At 47.3% G+C, this 18872-nt stretch overlaps 2 protein-coding genes and 1 non-coding gene across 3 annotated transcripts; all 3 read left to right on the top strand.

The window, feature by feature from the left end:
* Positions 1-10387: 10387 nt before the first annotated feature.
* Positions 10388-14281, top strand: LOC125544537 (D-glycerate 3-kinase, chloroplastic). Its single transcript, XM_048708263.1, has 12 exons — positions 10388-10633; positions 11111-11472; positions 12022-12101; positions 12188-12239; positions 12349-12390; positions 12481-12559; positions 12750-12781; positions 12860-12928; positions 13011-13085; positions 13163-13279; positions 13371-13421; positions 13936-14281. The coding sequence occupies exons 1-12, from the start codon at positions 10483-10485 to the stop codon at positions 14077-14079; spliced, it is 1254 nt and encodes a 417-aa protein (XP_048564220.1). The 5' UTR covers positions 10388-10482; the 3' UTR covers positions 14080-14281.
* Positions 14282-14716: 435 nt separating this feature from the next.
* Positions 14717-14789, top strand: TRNAE-CUC. The gene has a single exon. It is a non-coding gene; the product is annotated as a tRNA-Glu (tRNA).
* Positions 14790-17098: 2309 nt separating this feature from the next.
* LOC125544536 (histone H3.2) lies at positions 17099-17720 on the top strand. The gene has a single exon (XM_048708262.1). The coding sequence runs from the start codon at positions 17171-17173 to the stop codon at positions 17579-17581; it is 411 nt and encodes a 136-aa protein (XP_048564219.1). The 5' UTR covers positions 17099-17170; the 3' UTR covers positions 17582-17720.
* Positions 17721-18872: the final 1152 nt, after the last annotated feature.

Here is an 18872-nt window from a genome sequence, read left to right as displayed (position 1 = left end):
GGAGGGATTCCTCCCCTTGGCCGCACCCCCCTAGGAGATTGGATCTCCTAGGGCCGGCGCCCCCCCTTGGCCCTCCTATATATAGTGGGGAGATGGAGGACTTCTTAACCATGCCTTTGGTGCCCCCCTCTCCCTCTCCAACACCTCCTCCTCCTCCATAGTGCTTGGCGAAGCCCTGCCGAAGTACTGCAGCTCCACCACCACCACGCCGTCGTGCTGCTGTTGGAGCCATCTTCCTCAACCTCTCCTTCCCCCTTGCTGGATCAACAAGAAGGAGACGTTACGCTGACCGTACGTGTATTGAACGCGGAGGTGCCGTCCGTTCGGCGCTAGGATCTCTGGTGATTTGGATCAAATTTTTGTTTTCTGCAACGTTCCCCAACACCTACTACCCTCATCATCGTTGCCGCTGTCCTCCTCGTCACCCCCGCCCGAAGAGGAGTCTTCACTATCAGAAGAGCTCTCCACGCAGCACCTTGCACGGGTCCCAAAGCACCCAAAGACCTTGACGGAGAGAAGGCCACCCTCCATCAGCTTAAAATGGAGAGTGAGACCCTCCGTCAAGCGGTGGATATGGGCAAACGTCTTCCATCCCCGACGGAGATACATCACGTGAGGGGCGGGGAAGTCGACGCGGGCCCACGGGCCACTGATCCCGCAGCCCCTCATGTGCAGCCACAACGACTCCGGCGGATCCAGCTCCATCTCCCGTGCAAATGGAGTCGGGAGACGAAGGCGACGGCGCGGAGGCCGGCGCAGCCTGACAAAGAACTCACAAGGGTCATCCCCAACATGGCCCTCCATTGGAGGAGGAGCTACTGGCGGAGACGAGACCGGCGCGCCACCCCGTCCTCCTCTTCCCCGAGCGCCCCGGCCTCGCCCCCTCCCCCTTTCCCACGCGGCTGGCTCTGCCACCGCAGGCGCAGGAGAAGGAGGGACGCGTTGTCGAGCGGCGACCCTCGCCGCCACTGTTGAAGGACCGGGGTTCCCTCTCTCCATGACGGATGGAAGGGAGGAGCAGAAGCTGAAGGAAGAAGAAGATGAAAGAATGCGGGACGCCATCCCCCCTCCCACTCTTTATAAAGGATCGGGGTTGGGGCTTGGCCGCCCCGCTCGGCCAATCAAGACACGGGAGGCGCAGGGAGCCAGGGCCGACCTGCTGCCCCAACCAGCGACGGCCCGGTTTCCCGCCTCCACCATTTTCCACCCCAAGCGCATGGGAGACACGTGGCGAACGTGCAGAACCGAGGGCACGGGTGAGGCGATCTCTCCCCACCCCGTGATCGTGGGGAGTGGACGCCTCGAGGACCGCGCCTCGGCCCCATTCAGTAAATGGGCCGCGCCTCCACGCCTCCCTCCGTTTATGGGGAAGGCGCGAACCGCCCCCTTTACTACGACGTGACGCATGCCTGCGGGAACCAACCCCACGCATGCTGCCCACGTCACGCACACCTCCCCATGCCGCGCCACGCGCGGGAGTCATGGGAAGCGCGGCGCGCGAAGAACATTACCGCGGTAAAAACCGCCCCGCCTGCCCGCGCACCGTTTTTGGGCCTAGCCCAAACAACAAGTTGCGCTTATGTGTGGACCAGGCCCGGGGGCTCCTGTCGGTGTACAAAAAGAGGGGTACACTTTTTGTACCCCTATAACTGTGCACGGGCAGTCCGAGCCACGGGCACCACCACACCAAGCAAGGCAAGGAAGGTGAGTCAGGGTAAGACCGAAGCTCAAGAGAACTAGAACAACGCCAAGGCCAAGACCACGAAGAGCAAAGGGGACGAAGCGGACTCCAGAACTAGAACGACGCCAAGGCCAAGACCACGAAGAGCAAAGGGGACGAAGCGAACTCCCCCGGCAAGATCCTTGCCGGGAGACAGTTCTAGCAGCCCCGGCAAGACCCTTGCTGCGGCGACTCGTCCCGCGCCTACGGAGCAAATCACCCTTGTGTCACTGCCCCCAAAGGGCAAGGATTCGGGAGACATCCCCGTGGGGCATGCAGATCTTTGTGAAGACATTCAAGATTGGTACACACTAAGGAGACGACAACCCTTGGCAGGATCCCAGCCGAGGAAGACCACAAGGCCCCCGGCAAGGCAATTGCCGAGGACACCCGCAGGGCCATCCATCAGGCCCACGCCGACTAAAGCCTCCACCACCGCATGCATGCAGCTGCCGACCCAACCAGCTGGGCAGGCACCTGCGTGGCGGCATGCAGATCTTCGTGAAGACCCACCACTACGCCACCTCAGCCTGCCTTGCCTACCTATGTGGCATCTCAGGCGTCGCTGGCCAGGGGCGTGTCGACACCAAGAAGGAGCGGCGACGGACGAGACAGATCTCTCCCCCGTCCCCGATAAAGCAAGGACACCTAAGCAAGACGCATTAAATGCGCCTTGTCATGTAATGAGGGATAACCTCGCATCACTGTACCCTTTCCACCTCCTGTGTGCCAACTGTGGCAACCCCTTTTTTCTATAAAAGGAGGCCGAGGCGACCAGGAGAGGGATTCGGCTTTTTGGAGCTCCTCACGCCCCATAGCTAGCTCAAGAACACAGATATACAATCCACCAAAGCAGGAGTAGGGTTTTACGCATCCTTGCGGCCCGAAACCTGGATAAACGAACCATGTGCTACCTGCTTGATCCGCTCTTCCCACGACCCGCGCCCCGCTAACCGTAGTAGGGATTCTTGTGATCCCATAGGTGTCGTTCCACGACCCCGTGCCCCGCTAACCGTAGTAGGAATTCTCGTTATCCCATAGGTGTCGTTCCACACCGACAGAGAGTGAGATGTGATAGATATGATAAGATAATATTTTTGGTATTTTTATGATAAACATACAAAGTAAAATAAAAAGCAATAAAAATTACTAAGTGTTGGAAGATTAATATGATGGAAAATAGACCCGGGGGAGAGGAAAACGAGAGGCAAATGGCAGATAATGTAATGCAGGAGATAAGGGTTTGTGATGGGTACTTGGTATGTCTCGACTTGCAACGGCGCCACAAATGACTCGTTGTCGGGAGTCAAATCTCGACTTGTCTTGCGCGAACCTCCCCGATAACGGCGCCAGAAATCCTTCTTGCTACCTCTTGAGCACTGCGTTGGTTTTCCCTTGAAGAGGAAAGGGTGATGCAGCAAAGTAGCGTAAGTATTTCCCTCAGTTTTTGATAACCAAGGTATCAATCCATTAGGAGGCCGTGCACAAGTCCCTCGCACATACACAAACAAATAAATCCTCGCAACCAACGCGATAAGGGGTTGTCAATCCCTATACGGTCACTTACGAGAGTGAGATCTGATAGATATGATAAGATAATTTTTTTGGTATTTTTATGATAAAGATGCAAAGTAAAATAAAAAGCAATAAAAATAAGTAAGTGTTGGAAGATTAATATGATGGAAAATAGACCTGGGGGCCATAGGTTTCACTAGTGGCTTCTCTCAAGAGCATAAGTATTTACGGTGGGTGAACAGATTACTGTTGAGCAATTGATAGAATTGAGCATAGTTATGAGAATATCTAGGTATGATCATGTATATAGGCATCACGCCCAAGAAAAGTAGACCGACTCCTGCCTGCATCCACTACTATTACTCCACACATCGACCGCTATCCAGCATGCATCTAGATTATTAAGTTCAAGAGAACAGTGTAACGCTTTAAGCAACATGACATGATGTAGAGGGATAAACTCATGCAATATGATATAAACCCCATCTTGTTATCCTCGATGGCAACAATACAATACGTGCCTTGCTGCCCCTACTGTCACTGGGAAAGGACACCGCAAGATTGAACCCAAAGCTAAGCACTTCTCCCATTGCAAGAAAGATCAATCTAGTAGGCCAAACCAAACTGATAATTCGAAGAGACTTGCAAAGATAACCAATCATACATAGAAGAATTCAAAGAAGATTCAAATATTGTTCATAGATAAACTTGATCATAAACCCACAATTCATCGGTCTCAACAAACACACCGCAAAAGAAGATTACATCAAATAGATCTCCACAAGAGAGGGGGAGAACTTTGTATTGAGATCCAAAAAGAGAGAAGAAGCCATCTAGCTAATAACTATGGACCCGAAGGTCTGAGGTAAACTACTCACACTTCATCGGAGGGGCTATGGTGTTGATGTAGAAGCCCTCCGTGATCGATGCCCCCTCCAGCGGAGCTCCGGAAAAGGCCCCAAGATGGAATCTCATGGATAAAAAAAGTTACGGCGGTGGAATTAGGGTTTTGGCTCCGTATCTGGTAGTTTGGGGTTACGCAGGTATATATAGGAGGACGGAGTACGTTGGTGGAGCAACAGGGGGCCCACGAGGGTGGAGGGCGCGCCTGGGGGGGTAGGCGCGCCCCCCTACCTCGTGCCCTCTGGTTGATGTCTTGACGTAGGGTCCAAGTCCTCTGGATCACGTTCGTTCCGAAAATCATGTCCCCGAAGGTTTCATTCTGTTTGGACTCCGTTTGATATTCCTTTCCTGCGAAACTCTGAAATAGGCAAAAAACAGCAATTCTGGGCTGGGCCTCCGGTTAATAGGTTAGTCCCAAAAATAATATAAAAGTGTATAATAAAGCCCAATAATGTCCAAAACAGAATATAATTTAGCATGGAACAATCAAAAATTATAGATACGTTGGAAACGTATCAACAGGCATGCCTACCACAAGTCTATGTTTATCTTTAGCACAAGGTTTAGCAATTCTAGCAGTTTCATCACAGAAATAAATAACATGCCCATCAATATTATCAACAAAGAGATCCTTAACAATAGCAATATTAGGCTCAACTTTAACTTGCTCAGGAGGTGTATAGGTTCTAATATTGCCTTTACGAACCACAGTTGAAGCTTTAGCATGATCATTTATCCTAACAGGAAAAGGTGGTTTCTCAACATAAGCAGTAGGAACAATAGGATCATTATAAATAATAGTCTTTTCTTCAACTTTATTAGGTGCAGCTAATTTTACTTCTATGGGAGGATGATATTTAAACCACTTCTCCTTAGGGAGATCTACATGAGTAGCAAAAGATTCACAGAAAGAAGCTATTATCTCAGAGTCAAGTCCATATTTAGTGCTAAATTTACGGAAAACATCGGTATCCATAAAAGATTTAACATAATCAAACTTAGATGTCATACCTGACTCCTTACCTTCGTCGAGATCCCAATCTTCAGAGTTGTGTTTAATTCTTTCCAATAAATCCCATTTGAATTCAATAGTCTTCATCATAAAAGAGCCATCTCAAGAAGTATCGAGCATGGTGCGATTGTTGTCAGAAAGCCGAGCATAAATTTTTTGAATAATCATTTCTCTTGAGAGCTCATGATTGGGGCATGAATATAACATTGATTTAAGCCTCCCCCAAGCTTGAATGATGCTTTCTCCTTCGCGAGGCAAAAAATTATATATATAATTATGACCATGATGAACAAGATGCATAGGATAAAACTTCTAATGAAATTCCAATTTCAATCGTTTGTAGTTTCATGATCCCATATCATCACATAGCCTATACCATGTCAATGTGTCTCCCTTCAAAGATAAAGGGAAGACCTTCTTCTTGATAACATCATCGGGCATACCTGCAAGCTTAAATAATCCACAAACTTCATCCACATATATTAGGTGCTCATCAGGATGTAATGTTCCATCTCCTGCAAAAGGATTAGCATACTCAAAGGAATTTCAAAGTAGACATTTTCATTTTCAATAGGTTCAGTAGGTTGAGGAGCAACTCTTTGCTCTACTGGTCGGGGTGAAGATACCCCGAACAAGCCCCTCATAGGATTACTTTCCATAGTAACAAGTGACAGTAAATGTCAGCACACTATATAAATTTTTCCTTACCAAATTCCACCTACCAAAGGCGCTTCACTCCACGGCAACGGCGCCAGAAAAGAGTCTTGATGACCCACAAGTATAGGGGATCTATCGTAGTCCTTTCAATAAGTAAGAGTGTCGAACCCAACGAGGAGCAGAAGGAAATGATAAGCAGTTTTCAGCAAGGTATTCTCTGCAAGCACTGAAATTATAGGTAACAGATAGTTTTGTGATAAGATAATTTGTAACAAAATACAAGTAACAAAAGTAAATAAAGTGCAGCAAGGTGGACCAATCCTTTTTGTAGCAAAGGACAAGCCTGGACAAATTCTTATATAGAGAAAAGCGCTCCCGACGACACATGCGAATTATCGTCAAGCTAGTTTTCATCACGTTCATATGATTCGCGTTCGGTACTTTGATAATTTGATATGTGGGTGGACCGGTGCTTTGGTACTGTCCTTACTTGGACAAGCATCCCAATTATGATTAACCCCTATTGCAAGCATCTGCAACTACAACAGAAGTATTAAGGTAAACCTAACCATAGCATGAAACATATGGATCCAAATCAGCCCCCTACGAAGCAATGCGTAAACTAGGGTTTAAGCTTCTGTCACTCTAGCAACCCATCATCTACTTATTACTTCCCAATGCCTTCCTCTAGGCCCAAATAATGGTGAAGTGTCATGTAGTCGACGTTCACATAACACCACTAGAGGAAAGACAACATACATCTCATCAAAATATCGAACGAATACCAAATTCACATGACTACTAATAGCAAGACTTCTCCCATGTCCTCAGGAACAAACGTAACTACTCACAAAGCATATTCATGTTCATAATAAGAGGGGTATTAATATGCATATAGGATCTGAACATATTATCTTCCACCAAATAAACCAACTAGCATCAACTACAAGGAGTAATCAGCACTACTAGCAACCCACAGGTACCAATCCCAGACTTAGAGACAATAATTGGTTACAAGAGATGAACTAGGGTTTGAGAGGAGATGGTGCTGGTGAAGATGTTGATGGAGATTGGGCCCCTCCTAATGAGAGGAGCGTTGGTGATGACGATGGCGATGATTTCCCCCTCCCGAAGGGAAGTGTCCTCGGCAGAACAGCTCCGCCGGAGCCCTAGATTGGTTCCGCCAAGGTTCCGCCTCGTGGCGGCGGAGTCTCGTCCCGAAAGCTTGTTTATGATTTTTTTTCTCAATGAAAGACTCCATATATCAGAAGATGGGCATCGGAGGGCCACCAGGGGGTCCACGAGGCAGGGGGGTGCGCCCAGGGGGTAGGGCGCGCCCCCACCTTCGTGGCTGGTGAGTGGCCCCCCTCTGGTACTTCTTGCGCTCAGTATTTTTTATATATTCTGAAAATAACTTCCGTGAAGTTTCAGGACTTTTGGAGCTGTGCAGAATAGGTCTATAATATTTGCTCCTTTTCCAGCCCAGAATCCCAGTTGCCGGCATTCTCCCTCTTTATGTAAACCTTGTAAAATAAGAGAGAATAGGCATAAGTATCGTGACATAATGTGTAATAACAGCCCATAATGCAATAAATATTGATATAAAAGCATGATGCAAAATGGACGTATCAGACCTATAAACTATGACAGAGGTAGTACAATAGTGGGCTATAAGCCCTTTTTTGTTGTTGTAGCCAAGGCTAGTCATAGTTGGAAGTGGGTTGTAAGAGCATCCACAGGCAAGTTTGCCTCTAACCTGGGACCCACTGACATGCCTCTAAGTTTATATGAAAACTTCGTAGTGTGTTGCCTCTAGTATAGTTTTAAAGTTGGACCCACAACTGAATAAAATGAAGTACTAGAGTACTCCTATCCTATGGTTCATTAGAGGAAAGTATAGACGCAACACATGTCCAACCTCTTCACGTGCTCCTAAATAAAATGAGTAAATGAGAGAAAAGAGAAAGAGATAGAGAGAGTGAAAAATTATCACTAGGCTTAGAGCCAACCCTATCATATGAGCGAATTATATTGGTAGCTCTTGATGACACTGCAATATTATATAGATAGTTGCTCTAATATGTTATTTTCTTTTGCTGATAAAAAAAGACTTGAAAGTGAAAAATGTGCTGCAATATAACAATCTCATCGAATGCCTTGATCTCCACCTTACAGAAATTGATTTGATCGACTATCGAGGCACCGCATTTGAGATTAAATTGGCCAGGTTCTTTGTTCTGAAGGCAAGTGTGCTCAAGGTGATGAGGTTTGGCGTTCTCTGGCACAACAATGAATGGTGTCCTGATCACCGCAAGCGTCTGGAGCTGAATGACAAAGGCTTTGCAGAAGCTGAATTTGTTTTGAAAAGATCAAGTGACAAGAGACTCAAAAGTTCATTTGCTCGTTAGTGACTTGTCAGGGGCGGTGGATTTTAGTTTGTACGATAATGTTGCATCCACCTAAAGTAACGAAAGTTCTTACATAAACTTCCTAATAATTCCCTCTTCGTAGGTGCAACATTACTCTTAGCATTTGTAATATCAGTTTCAGCCTTGCTCGTGGCAACGTAGGGGAAATTAGTTGTAAGCAGGGTAGCCCAGCCTTGATGATAGTGACTGCACACGGTGAGGCTAACTTTGGTAACCCGAACACGCCGCCTACACTCATGTGTCATCTCCGGCGAGGGTCTTGTCACTTCACTGTGAGGAGCATCACGTAATAATTTAACCAACAGGTAGTACATTGGCAGTACTACTACCACCACCATTTGGATTTAATAGTACTACCACCTCCGTCTGGATTTAGTATTTGACTAGCAATATCAAGTAATGCATGTCACAAAAAATATACTACTCCCTCCATAAATAAAAACATGGAGTAATGTTTTATTCAGTTTTGAATGTAGTTTTTGGTGATATTATACACTCTCCCTTCCGATAGAGGGCTCAAATCTGAAATCTCATAGACTACTACTTGTATTCCCTTCGAACTGGTGCATTAGTCACGTTACGAAAACAAAATAATCCAAAAACTCTTAAAACGCGGTGCATTAACTACCCACCTCGTTCCCTATTTTTTGCCACAAAAAAAAGATATCAGCCAATAGGAGACGTCGGGCCTGATTCAATGACTTGAGACTACTTAACATAACATGTAGTTGTCAACTCAATTCATGCAATGACATTAATTACCAAATAAATCAATTTCTCTCATTTTTTCCCCAACTTGATCTCGGTGCACATCCTAAGATGACTATAATGCACCGATACACAGGGAGTAAGGACCAAGGAGTAGATGGCCAACACACACGTGAATGAAACGCGGTCTGCACTTCTCATATAAAGGTTTTCCACCAGTCCAATCCATCTACGAAATCCTACGCACCCTAACCAAGGGCAAGAATGATCACTCTGATCGCAAAATCAATTGACCAGAAGTTAGACCCATGGAGGCGATGAGCGCGAGCATGGGTCGGCTGTGCCATATGGTCCACAACTCGGCATGCGGCCCGACACCGAGGAACGTCTCGAGGTCGTGCTTGAGGCCGCTAGGGCGAGATGCCTCTCGAACGACAACTTCGTCTCCTTGTTCGACGAGGCCCTCGCCGGCTTTCTCGACAAGTTCATCGTTGTCAAGAAGGTCGCGGACGACCTTGACGTATGCCTACAACCCACGCACCCAGGCTCTACGACGCCCGCCAGATTCACCAGCTTCTATGATGACAACCTCTTCGACGCACTGGTGGCCCTTTGACCGACCGCCGTCGCACCGGAGAATGTCCACCTGAAGGTCGCGCTCGCCGTGCAGTGCCTCGCGCAACAAGACACCATCGACATAATCACGCACATCTACGAGCAAATCGTCCACAAGGACCACTACGTGCCAGAGGGGGTCGATAGGACAGTGGCCTTCTTTGACTGCAGGGCAACCTTGGACGTCATTGTTCAAAATCACGTTGACCTCCCCGCCAAGGCCGCTGCTCCTCACCCGTCGGTTGGTGGCCGGACGCACTAGGGCGAGGGGATGCCGTTAATGGATCTGTATGCATCTTTATTTTTGTGTCAATTCCATGTATACTGTAATTTTCTTACCTTTCGCATCAAATTCATAACTTTCGTAGGTACCATGCATGATCCGTGCCACAACCAAACTTCTTATTAATATTGACGTGTAATGAAAATGTTTAGGTCTCATGCAAGAAATGAGAATGAATTTTAAACTTTTGAATGTGATAGATCGGCCGCAAACATTGAGAAATTTGGTTTTTAAATTTCTGTAAATCCTAAACTCGTTTGAAAATCACGAGACTTGACAATGATGTCATGACATGGCGTCAACATGTTGTGGTATTTTTCTTGTCCAATTTGCGAAGACACACACATTTAACAACCAACAAAGTCTTAAAACAAAGAGCTCCTATGACTGAATTTGGGTCTTGGCTTTCTGAAAATTTTGAGCAAGTTAGAGGGAAAATAAAGAGAAATGTGAATCTCATTTGGCTTTGGAAAGCGACCGCTGGCGTGCCGCCCTGCACGCACTGCATCGAGAGGCCGGCTGCACTCCGCGCCCAATCCTGAAAAATCCCCTCCGCTCCTCCGCCCCAAAATCTTGCACTCTCCAGGCACGTCAGTCCAGCCTCGTCTCGTTTCGTGTCGTCTGCTCGGGACCAGGAAAGATGACGCCGCTCCACGCCGCCCCGCCGCCGCTCTCCGCGTCGGCCGCGGTCTCCTCATCCGCGCCACCGCCCCTCCTCGCCAAAGCTTACCATCCCAAGGCCGCGGCCCTTTGCTCACTCACCGTGACCGCCGCCACCCCATCAAGAAAAGGTTAGGCCGGCGCTCCCAGCCATTTTCCTTTTCACAGGAGAGACGGTTGGCCAGCAGTGCGTTCGGTGGAATCCGTCGTCTGTGTTTGCTCGGTTCGTGCCGTGTTGCCACTTGCCACGCACTGTTGGCTTTTGCCGTGCTTGTTTTGTTTATTGTCCATCTTGTCCGGTGCTTGCGCAACTTCAGCGAAACGGATAAGAACGCTTGGACGGTGGATGCGATTCTTTGATTCGTTTGATTTTTTTAAAATTAATTAACGACGCGTACAAAGTGTCCCCTCTCTCTGCCCGATACAGCATTTGGTCTGTTGTTAGTTCAATCGTTCTCATTTAGGTCCTTGAAACTGCATGGATGGTAATCTTTCTCTCCTCACAACGGAAGGCGATTGCTTGCTCACGATGACTTGTGGTAGTAAGATATCTCCTGCAATTTGCGGCTTCCGCTGACACGATCAAGTTTCTTGTTTCTTGTCGCCAGCTTTTCTCGCATGCCCGGATCACGGCCCGGCGGGCGGGCGGTCGCTGACGCCGGCGCGCGGCGCTCCCGCCTCGTCCCCGGCGCTCATCTCGGCCGTCAAGGACCTGTACGAGTTCATCTGCAGCGGGCCGCTGGTGGACAGGATCGGCTACACCCGGGAGAAGATCGCCGAGTCCATCGACCGGTGGCTGTGGTGCGGCTCGCAGGTGAGCCGGTTGTTCCGCATCGACGAGCTCCGGCTGACGGACGCCGAGAAGTCGCGGATATACCACTTCTACATACCCGTCTTTCTCTGGTGCGAGGACCAGGTCGCCGACCACAGGTCCAAGTACAACGACGGCGACGAGATCCCGCCATTAGTGGTATGTATTTGATTCAATGCTACTTAGCTCTTTTCAGTTTTCACCTCATTAGTTCATAGTATAACCGTGTCCTCTAGTGTCGAGAGCATCCAAATCTCTGGTGGCATTTTCCGGTTAGATAGACAGAGCACATATTCTTGTGAATTATTTCTTGCATCACACACGCCAGATGCTACTGCATTTGCCTTTAGCAAAAACAAATATCATCAGAAGCATATATCAAAGTTACCACAAATTCAGAAAACGTACCAAAATGATACCATCATACCAGAGTACCATGAAAGTGGTTCTTGCATCAGACACGCCAGATGCTACTGCATTTGCCTTTAGCCAAACAAATATCATCAGAAGCATATGCTGTCCAATGTCCACTACCATGAAAGTGGTTCTTGTGTGATCGATAAATCAAGAGTGCCACAAATTCAGAAAACTTATCAATATGATACCAGAGTATATATATCAAGTTAGAAGAATGAATAGATTTAGGTACTCAAAAATGTTGTTCTGCTCATCCGTGTTTCATAAATGGATCATCTTTCTGTTTTGTAGATTGGAGTCAGCGCTCCCCAAGGCAGCGGGAAGACAACTCTTGTTTTCGCTCTTGATTATCTTTTTCGGGTTTCTGGTAGGTGAGTCCTTCTCATCATGTTGATTACCATGTGTTCTCTTTGCCTCTATGAATGAAATTTAAGAGCCAAACTATTGTGTGCCTCAGGAATTCTGCCACATTGTCTATCGATGACTTCTATTTGACTGCAGCAGAACAGGCATGAATATTCAGATACGGAGCAATTAAATTCTGTATTGGGGATTACATTGCTTTTTTCTGCATATCTGTTGAAATATCAGTGATGATCGATGAATACATATGTGCAGGGTAAACTGAGGGAAACACATGCTGGAAATGCTCTTTTAGAGGTACAAGAACACCCCGATTAGCCCACTGTACTACCTCTGTTTTAGATGCTGTTTAACATGAACTGAGAGTACCTGCCTAAAACTTTACAGTTTCGTGGAAATGCCGGAAGCCACGATCTCCAATTCTCAATTGACACACTTGAGTCACTGATCAAACTGACAAAGGAAGGTACCGGTTGTGAACAAGTATCTGTATCTTGTCCAAATCCTTTGTGTTTCTATTTCATGGTCATTTGCGCAGTCTATTTTCTGTATTCTTTGGATTATTAAGGGTGCTGCATCCTATTTTTTTTAAAGAAATGCATCATAGATTCATATATATTGTCACTGAAATTACTGTTGTTTTTAACAACATTTAGGTACGAAGATGAAGCTTCCACGGTATGACAAGGTAAAAGGTTGCAGTTATCTTAGCGTACCTGAGTTTATATTTGAGTAGCCGAATGATATACCTCAGATATCCATGTAGTCCGCTTTTGGTGGAAGAGGTGACCGGGCTGACCCTTCGACATGGCCAGAGGTTGAAGGGCCCACAGAGGTAATTTCATGTTTAGCTGAATAACATTTTGAGTTGAGACATGTGCTTTTCAACTTCTCGCATGCCTGCTTTCTTGTCGTAGGTTGTTCTCTTTGAAGGATGGATGCTTGGGTTTAAACCTCTTCCAAATGAAGTTGTAACAGCAGTGGATCCTCAGGTGATTTCCTGGGATCATAACATTATTTGGTTTGTTTGTGCTACGTTAATATGACTTGAACCTATTTCCTTCTTCAGCTTGAGGTGGTTAATAAGAACTTAGAAGCATACTATGACGCGTGGGACAGATTCATTGAGTCATGGATTGTCATAAAAATTAAGGAGCCTAACTGTGTGTTTCAGTGGAGACTACAGGTCGTTATTGGACTTATCTGACTAGTGATCCTACAGTGTGCACAACAGAACAGTAAATTGATATTTTCTGATGCTTTTATTTTAATCGCAGGCAGAGGTAGCTATGAGAGCTGATGGTAAAGCAGGAATGTCTGACGAGGAGGTGTGTTTCTCATATAGTAGCTGATTCGTCCATTACACTGACCTTCCTTTCCAGTTGGATCATTTGTCGGTGCCCTACTTTTCTTTCCAAAAGAGGGAAACCCCCATGATCTCTGCATCGAGTGATGAACACATCCTTGTTGGCACCAGTTGTCAAGGAACAGCTCTTTCTGAGTTCTTAGCTATGAGCTGTGACCAAACTGGATAGTGCATCTCTCAAATCAGGACAGACAAAAGCCTGTCTTCTGAATAAAATAAAGCAGGACAATTGAGCAAACAAAAATACCAAGATGCAAAAGTATTTACAAATCAGTGCCAAAATTTCACACCATAGTGGCTACGAAATCATACTTTTTTTTGACCTGTCTATCAAATCACACTTGATTGACTTATTCAACCTCTTCAGTGAACCAAGCATCGAAGTTGTCCTCTGCATCGTGTTTCATTTATCCATTCATGACTGTTCTCTCCTATGCTGTTGACTGTGGAGTCATGAAATTTGGCAATTCTTGCAGGTTATGGATTTTGTATCGCGCTACCTACCAGCATACCATGCGTATTTGCCCACGCTATATAAAGAAGGACCAAATGGCGCGAAGAAAGACCATCTGCTGGTCATTGACATAGACGAAGAGAGGACTCCTATCTCTGGTAGTTGAGTGCTGAGTGTACATTCTGAAATGGATATCTTGACTAAGTGGTTGAGCTTGGGATTTCTGATCTTTCTGAGACCACTTCTGCCAAGCAAGCACCACCGTCCTCTTGTTTCTTACAGCTTAAATATATCCTAAACGTGTAAATTCGATGTATACCAAGTTTTGCTATCTATTAAAAGAAACTGGCATCTCATTTTTCTTCCTATGTCACTCTGTGTGCTAAGTTTGTTTTCAAATTAGTGTTTTTGTGAATTGTCTGATTACGTTCTAGGGGCAATCATCCGACGCATTTCATTGTATACGCATTCGGTGATGAGGCACACACTTTGTATCGCAGTAGTTTTTTCTTTTTGCCACATTCTCTTGCGCTTTTTTCTTGTGCCATCATGAAAGCGCATCCGTTCATCTTAGTTACTATCGGCTTTAAATTATTGCCGATAGTATGTTTCTGTTTGTAGCTAAGAGTGTACTAGTAAAAGACTAATCGGACGATTCAGGCAAGCCCCTGATTAATGTCAATGAACAAAAAACATAGACGGAAGTACAATAGGTTTGGCAATCATGGACTACGTATTTGTGTAGTCCATTTCCATTCTGAACGCATGTGTATTTATATATTAGTAGCTCAAATAGAGCACAATCCGTCGTAGTCTAGGTGGTTAGGATACTCGGCTCTCACCCGAGAGACCCGGGTTCAAGTCCCGGCGACGGAACTTTTTGCATTTATTTTGAGAAAAAAGATTGTTTTTGCACTTTGATTTGCTACTGTAGCCACTTTGGAGTTTGCCCGGTCAAAGAAAGTGCTTCAGGATGTTGCAACAATTAAGGGCCTGTTTGGTTCTTTGGCAAGCACTTGCCTTGCCCAGCCTATCAAGAAAGCCAATTATTTGGTTCGTGGACGATCGTACCTCGTTGCTGTGATTTCTGGCTTTTCCTTCAATCGAGTGGGCGGGCCAATTTGGCTAGCCTCCGTCGGCAAGGCTAGCCTCGCCCAGCAAAGCGAACAGGCAAGGAACCAAAAAGTTCCGTCGTCGGGTTCGAGTCCCGGCGACGGAACTTTTTGCATTTATTTTGAGAAAATGGATTGTTTTTGCACTTTGATTTGCTACTGTAGCCACTTTGGAGTTTGCCCGGTCAAAGAAAGTGCTTCAGGATGTTGCAACAATTAAGGGCCTGTTTGGTTCTTTGGCAAGCACTTGCCTTGCCCAGCCTATCAAGAAAGCCAATTATTTGGTTCGTGGACGATCGTACCTCGTTGCCTGTGATTTCTGGCTTTTCCTTCAATCGAGTGGGCGGGCCAATTTGGCTAGCCTCCGTCGGCAAGGCTAGCCTCGCCCAGCAAAGCGAACAGGCAAGGAAACCAAATAGATTCCAACTTTCCATAATTACGAGGACAGAAACAAGCTTTGATTAAGGCAGCATCACATTTCAGGTGAAATTTAATTGACCTTCAACCAACATTTTAAGCGTAAAAACATGGCATCTATATGTATGCAACCGAATTATCATTTTCACTAAAAGCAAAATCAACATAACTAAAAAAAAGTTCAACCCAACTATTTTAGGAAGGTTAAGAATGAATCATCAAAAAGGTTTCAGACTAACATGCAAAGAACTACTCCCTCAAAAAAAATGCAAAGAACTACTCCCTCTGTCCCATAATATAATATTGTTTTTCAAGCTGTTGTATACAAAACGTAATAAATTGTAATTCTTGTCTATGGAACTGTAAGACTAACACTGACACTAATAATTCTACCATAAAAAAAGATAGTAGTAATTCTGGGAGAGCAAGAATGAATCATCAAAATTCTAGACTAATATGAAAATAATTTCAATAGCAACTCATTTTGTGTGTGCAGGGAATAACAACTCAAGTTGATTACGGTAAAATATAAACGGTAGCTTTTGTACCACAAAACTGTAAAAGTAAAAACCAATAATAGTAATTCTTGGATAACAAGAATGAATCATAAAAAGTGCATAAATTCAGGACACAAATGAAGCAAGAAGTCGCAAACATAGACATACCCCAAAATTAAGACCAGAGGCAAAACATTTTATATGGTTTGAAGGGAAAGTGTAACCCAACATACAAAGTTAGAATAAAGGCAAAAAGATATAGTCATTGCAATCGAACGTCAAGAAATTAGAATGAAGGTGGAAAAGACCAACTAAATAATTCAGCACGAATCACAATAGGTGATCGGACTGCAAGAAATTTGAGTGAAACAAATTGAAATTAGTCGTATGGAAAATACTACTCCCTCCAAACGCAAAAAAAATAATACTACTCCCTTGGATTGGAAATAAGTGCTGAAAAAAAAAACGTTTTCCTTAACCATCCCCTAGTGAGCTCTCGCATTGCTAGTGCTAGCCAAGCACTGCTCACGGGTAGTCCTGGCCATCTCAGGCCCGGCCCTGTCGGCCCACCCAGGCCTGGCCCTAAAATCCAGGACCTAGGCCCGATGGGCTTGTCCATGGGCCGGGCTTGGGCCTGAGTTTTGAGCGCATTAACAGGGCTTGGACGGGCTTGGGCTTGACATATTGACATTTTAAGGAAGAGGCCCGGCCCACAGCCCCAAGCCTAAGGGCTTTTCAGGGCTTTTTACGAGATGGGCCGGGTTTGGGCTTGAAAAGTAGGCCCGATGGTAAGGCCTGGAAGGGCCTGGGCCTCAGTTTTCTGCCATGGGCTTTTTTAGGCCCGGCCCAAGCCCGGCCCGGCCCATGGCCAGATATACTCATGGGCTCATGGATGGCGATCCGACGACTGGCACGCCAAGAGAGCAAACAACACATGGTTAGTCACACGGATCGCGATCCGTGGCCAACCTCCTAGCGCACATCGCCACCGTCCAACGCTCCCTAATCCAGCGGCTGACCCAGGCCCGCGTTCCTCCGGTGCCGTGGCGCGATGAGGCTTCCCAAAATCCCCAAAATTTCAAGCTACGCGCCGCGCCGCGCCCGCCGGCCAATTCCGCGCCCCTACTTAACCCCGGCGAACCCCTCCCAAGATCCTCAGACCACCGCGCCGAACAACTCTCTCGCCAGCACGCAGCAAACTCCCCAGCCTTCCCTCGCCCCGGATCCGCAAATGGCCCGCACGAAGCAGACCGCGCGCAAGTCAACCGGCGGCAAGGCCCCGCGGAAGCAGCTGGCGACCAAGGCGGCGCGCAAGTCGGCGCCGGCGACGGGCGGCGTGAAGAAGCCCCACCGCTTCCGCCCCGGCACCGTCGCGCTCCGCGAGATCCGCAAGTACCAGAAGAGCACGGAGCTGCTCATCCGCAAGCTGCCCTTCCAGCGCCTCGTCCGGGAGATCGCGCAGGACTTCAAGACCGACCTCCGCTTCCAGAGCTCCGCCGTCTCCGCCCTGCAGGAGGCCGCCGAGGCCTACCTCGTGGGGCTCTTCGAGGACACCAACCTCTGCGCCATCCACGCCAAGCGCGTCACCATCATGCCCAAGGACATCCAGCTCGCCCGCCGCATCCGCGGGGAGCGCGCGTAGGCGCCCTCTCGCTCCTGCTTGGTCCCTTGAGGCCTCATCGTGCCATGATCTAGCCGTGCTGTAGTTTTTAGTATGTGCAATGGATGTATCATGTGTTCTCTAAGTTATTATATGAATGAAAAGTACGCAGCTCTGTTTACCTTTCTCTCTGCTTAATCATATGTTCAGAATTGTTGATGTTGTTTGGGCAATGGGAACTGAACAATCTGCACCTGAACAATAGTCGCTACTAAAATTTGCATAAACAGGAATCCTCCAGTCTCTATCCATCTAGATCTGGGAAACAATCCGGCCGTCAGCACGTAAGCCGACGGTAGAAGCCGCCCCAAATTCCATCCGGCAAGCGAAGCGAAACAATTCGGGTCTGCGGCTCGCCGTTTCCCAGCTCGCCCGAGGAAGCGGGAGACGTGCTCATGCGCATATCGTTCTGCCGCGCGACTGGTCCAAGATGCGGGAGGACATGCTCGTGCACATATCGGGCTGCTGGAACCCCGGAGCTTGGCCGTTCAGGCGAGATAGGCGCGCGACTGGTCGCGATATTAGCTCCAGAGATGATGGATGTATGGTAGTACCAGTTTAATCAATTTATCATTTTCTAGTTCAGTGGTAAATTGGCCCCATCTTGTTTGGTTCAAGGTACAAATTGTTGCATCAGCTTATTTGTGGTGCTCAGAGCATTTTCAGCAGCTTCCCCACAAAAAAAAAACTCCCCTACATATGAATCCCTGAAGGGTCGTCATTGATTTAACTAGTTTTGGAAAGGAAAACGCTTAGAGCCGGAGCGCTACTTTGTCCCTGTTTTGCGCCGGCGCCATGCTTCTCCCTCCTCGCAGCAAACCACGGCGAGGACCGCCCAAAATAGATCACCGTGCGGAGGTGCCTTGCTGCTGCAAGCTCCATGGCCAGATTTATCTGCTTAGCGCAGGCCATGGCCGAATTCGAGCCATTTAGGAAGGGGATTTTTTTTGCACCATGGACGAGTTGCTAGTGACGTCAATGGAGAGGTTTGCTGGGGGCGGCTCCTGCAAAAGCTACATCCGGTCATGGAGGTGCTGGAACCGGCCTCGCGGTTTTGCTAGAAACGACCACTGCGGGTGCTCGAACGCCCACGGTGCTGGAATTGACAAACACTGGTGTTGGAACCGGCCACCACGGCTGCCACAATCCGCCCTCGCAAATGCTGGAACCAGCCATCGTGAGTGCTACAAGCCGCCGATGTCGCTGCTGGAACCTGCAGCATGAGGAGCTACAACCGGCAATCTCGTTTGCTACCAACAGCACCACCATATGT

Source organism: Triticum urartu, chromosome 3, assembly GCF_003073215.2.
Source record: "Triticum urartu cultivar G1812 chromosome 3, Tu2.1, whole genome shotgun sequence".
NCBI classification, from domain to species: Eukaryota; Viridiplantae; Streptophyta; class Magnoliopsida; order Poales; family Poaceae; genus Triticum; species Triticum urartu.
This window is presented reverse-complemented; position numbering and strand designations above follow the sequence as displayed.

Excerpts from the sequence above, each read along its gene's own strand:
- LOC125544537 (XM_048708263.1), top strand. The coding sequence starts at position 10,483 with ATGACGCCGCTCCACGCCGCCCCGCCGCCGCTCTCCGCGTCGGCCGCG. Across the intron at positions 12,102-12,187 it reads CTTTTTCGGGTTTCTGGTAG|GAATTCTGCCACATTGTCTA; the intron begins GTGAGTCCTTCT and ends TGTGTGCCTCAG. Across the intron at positions 13,280-13,370 it reads TGTTTCAGTGGAGACTACAG|GCAGAGGTAGCTATGAGAGC; the intron begins GTCGTTATTGGA and ends TTTTAATCGCAG.
- LOC125544536 (XM_048708262.1), top strand. The coding sequence starts at position 17,171 with ATGGCCCGCACGAAGCAGACCGCGCGCAAGTCAACCGGCGGCAAGGCC.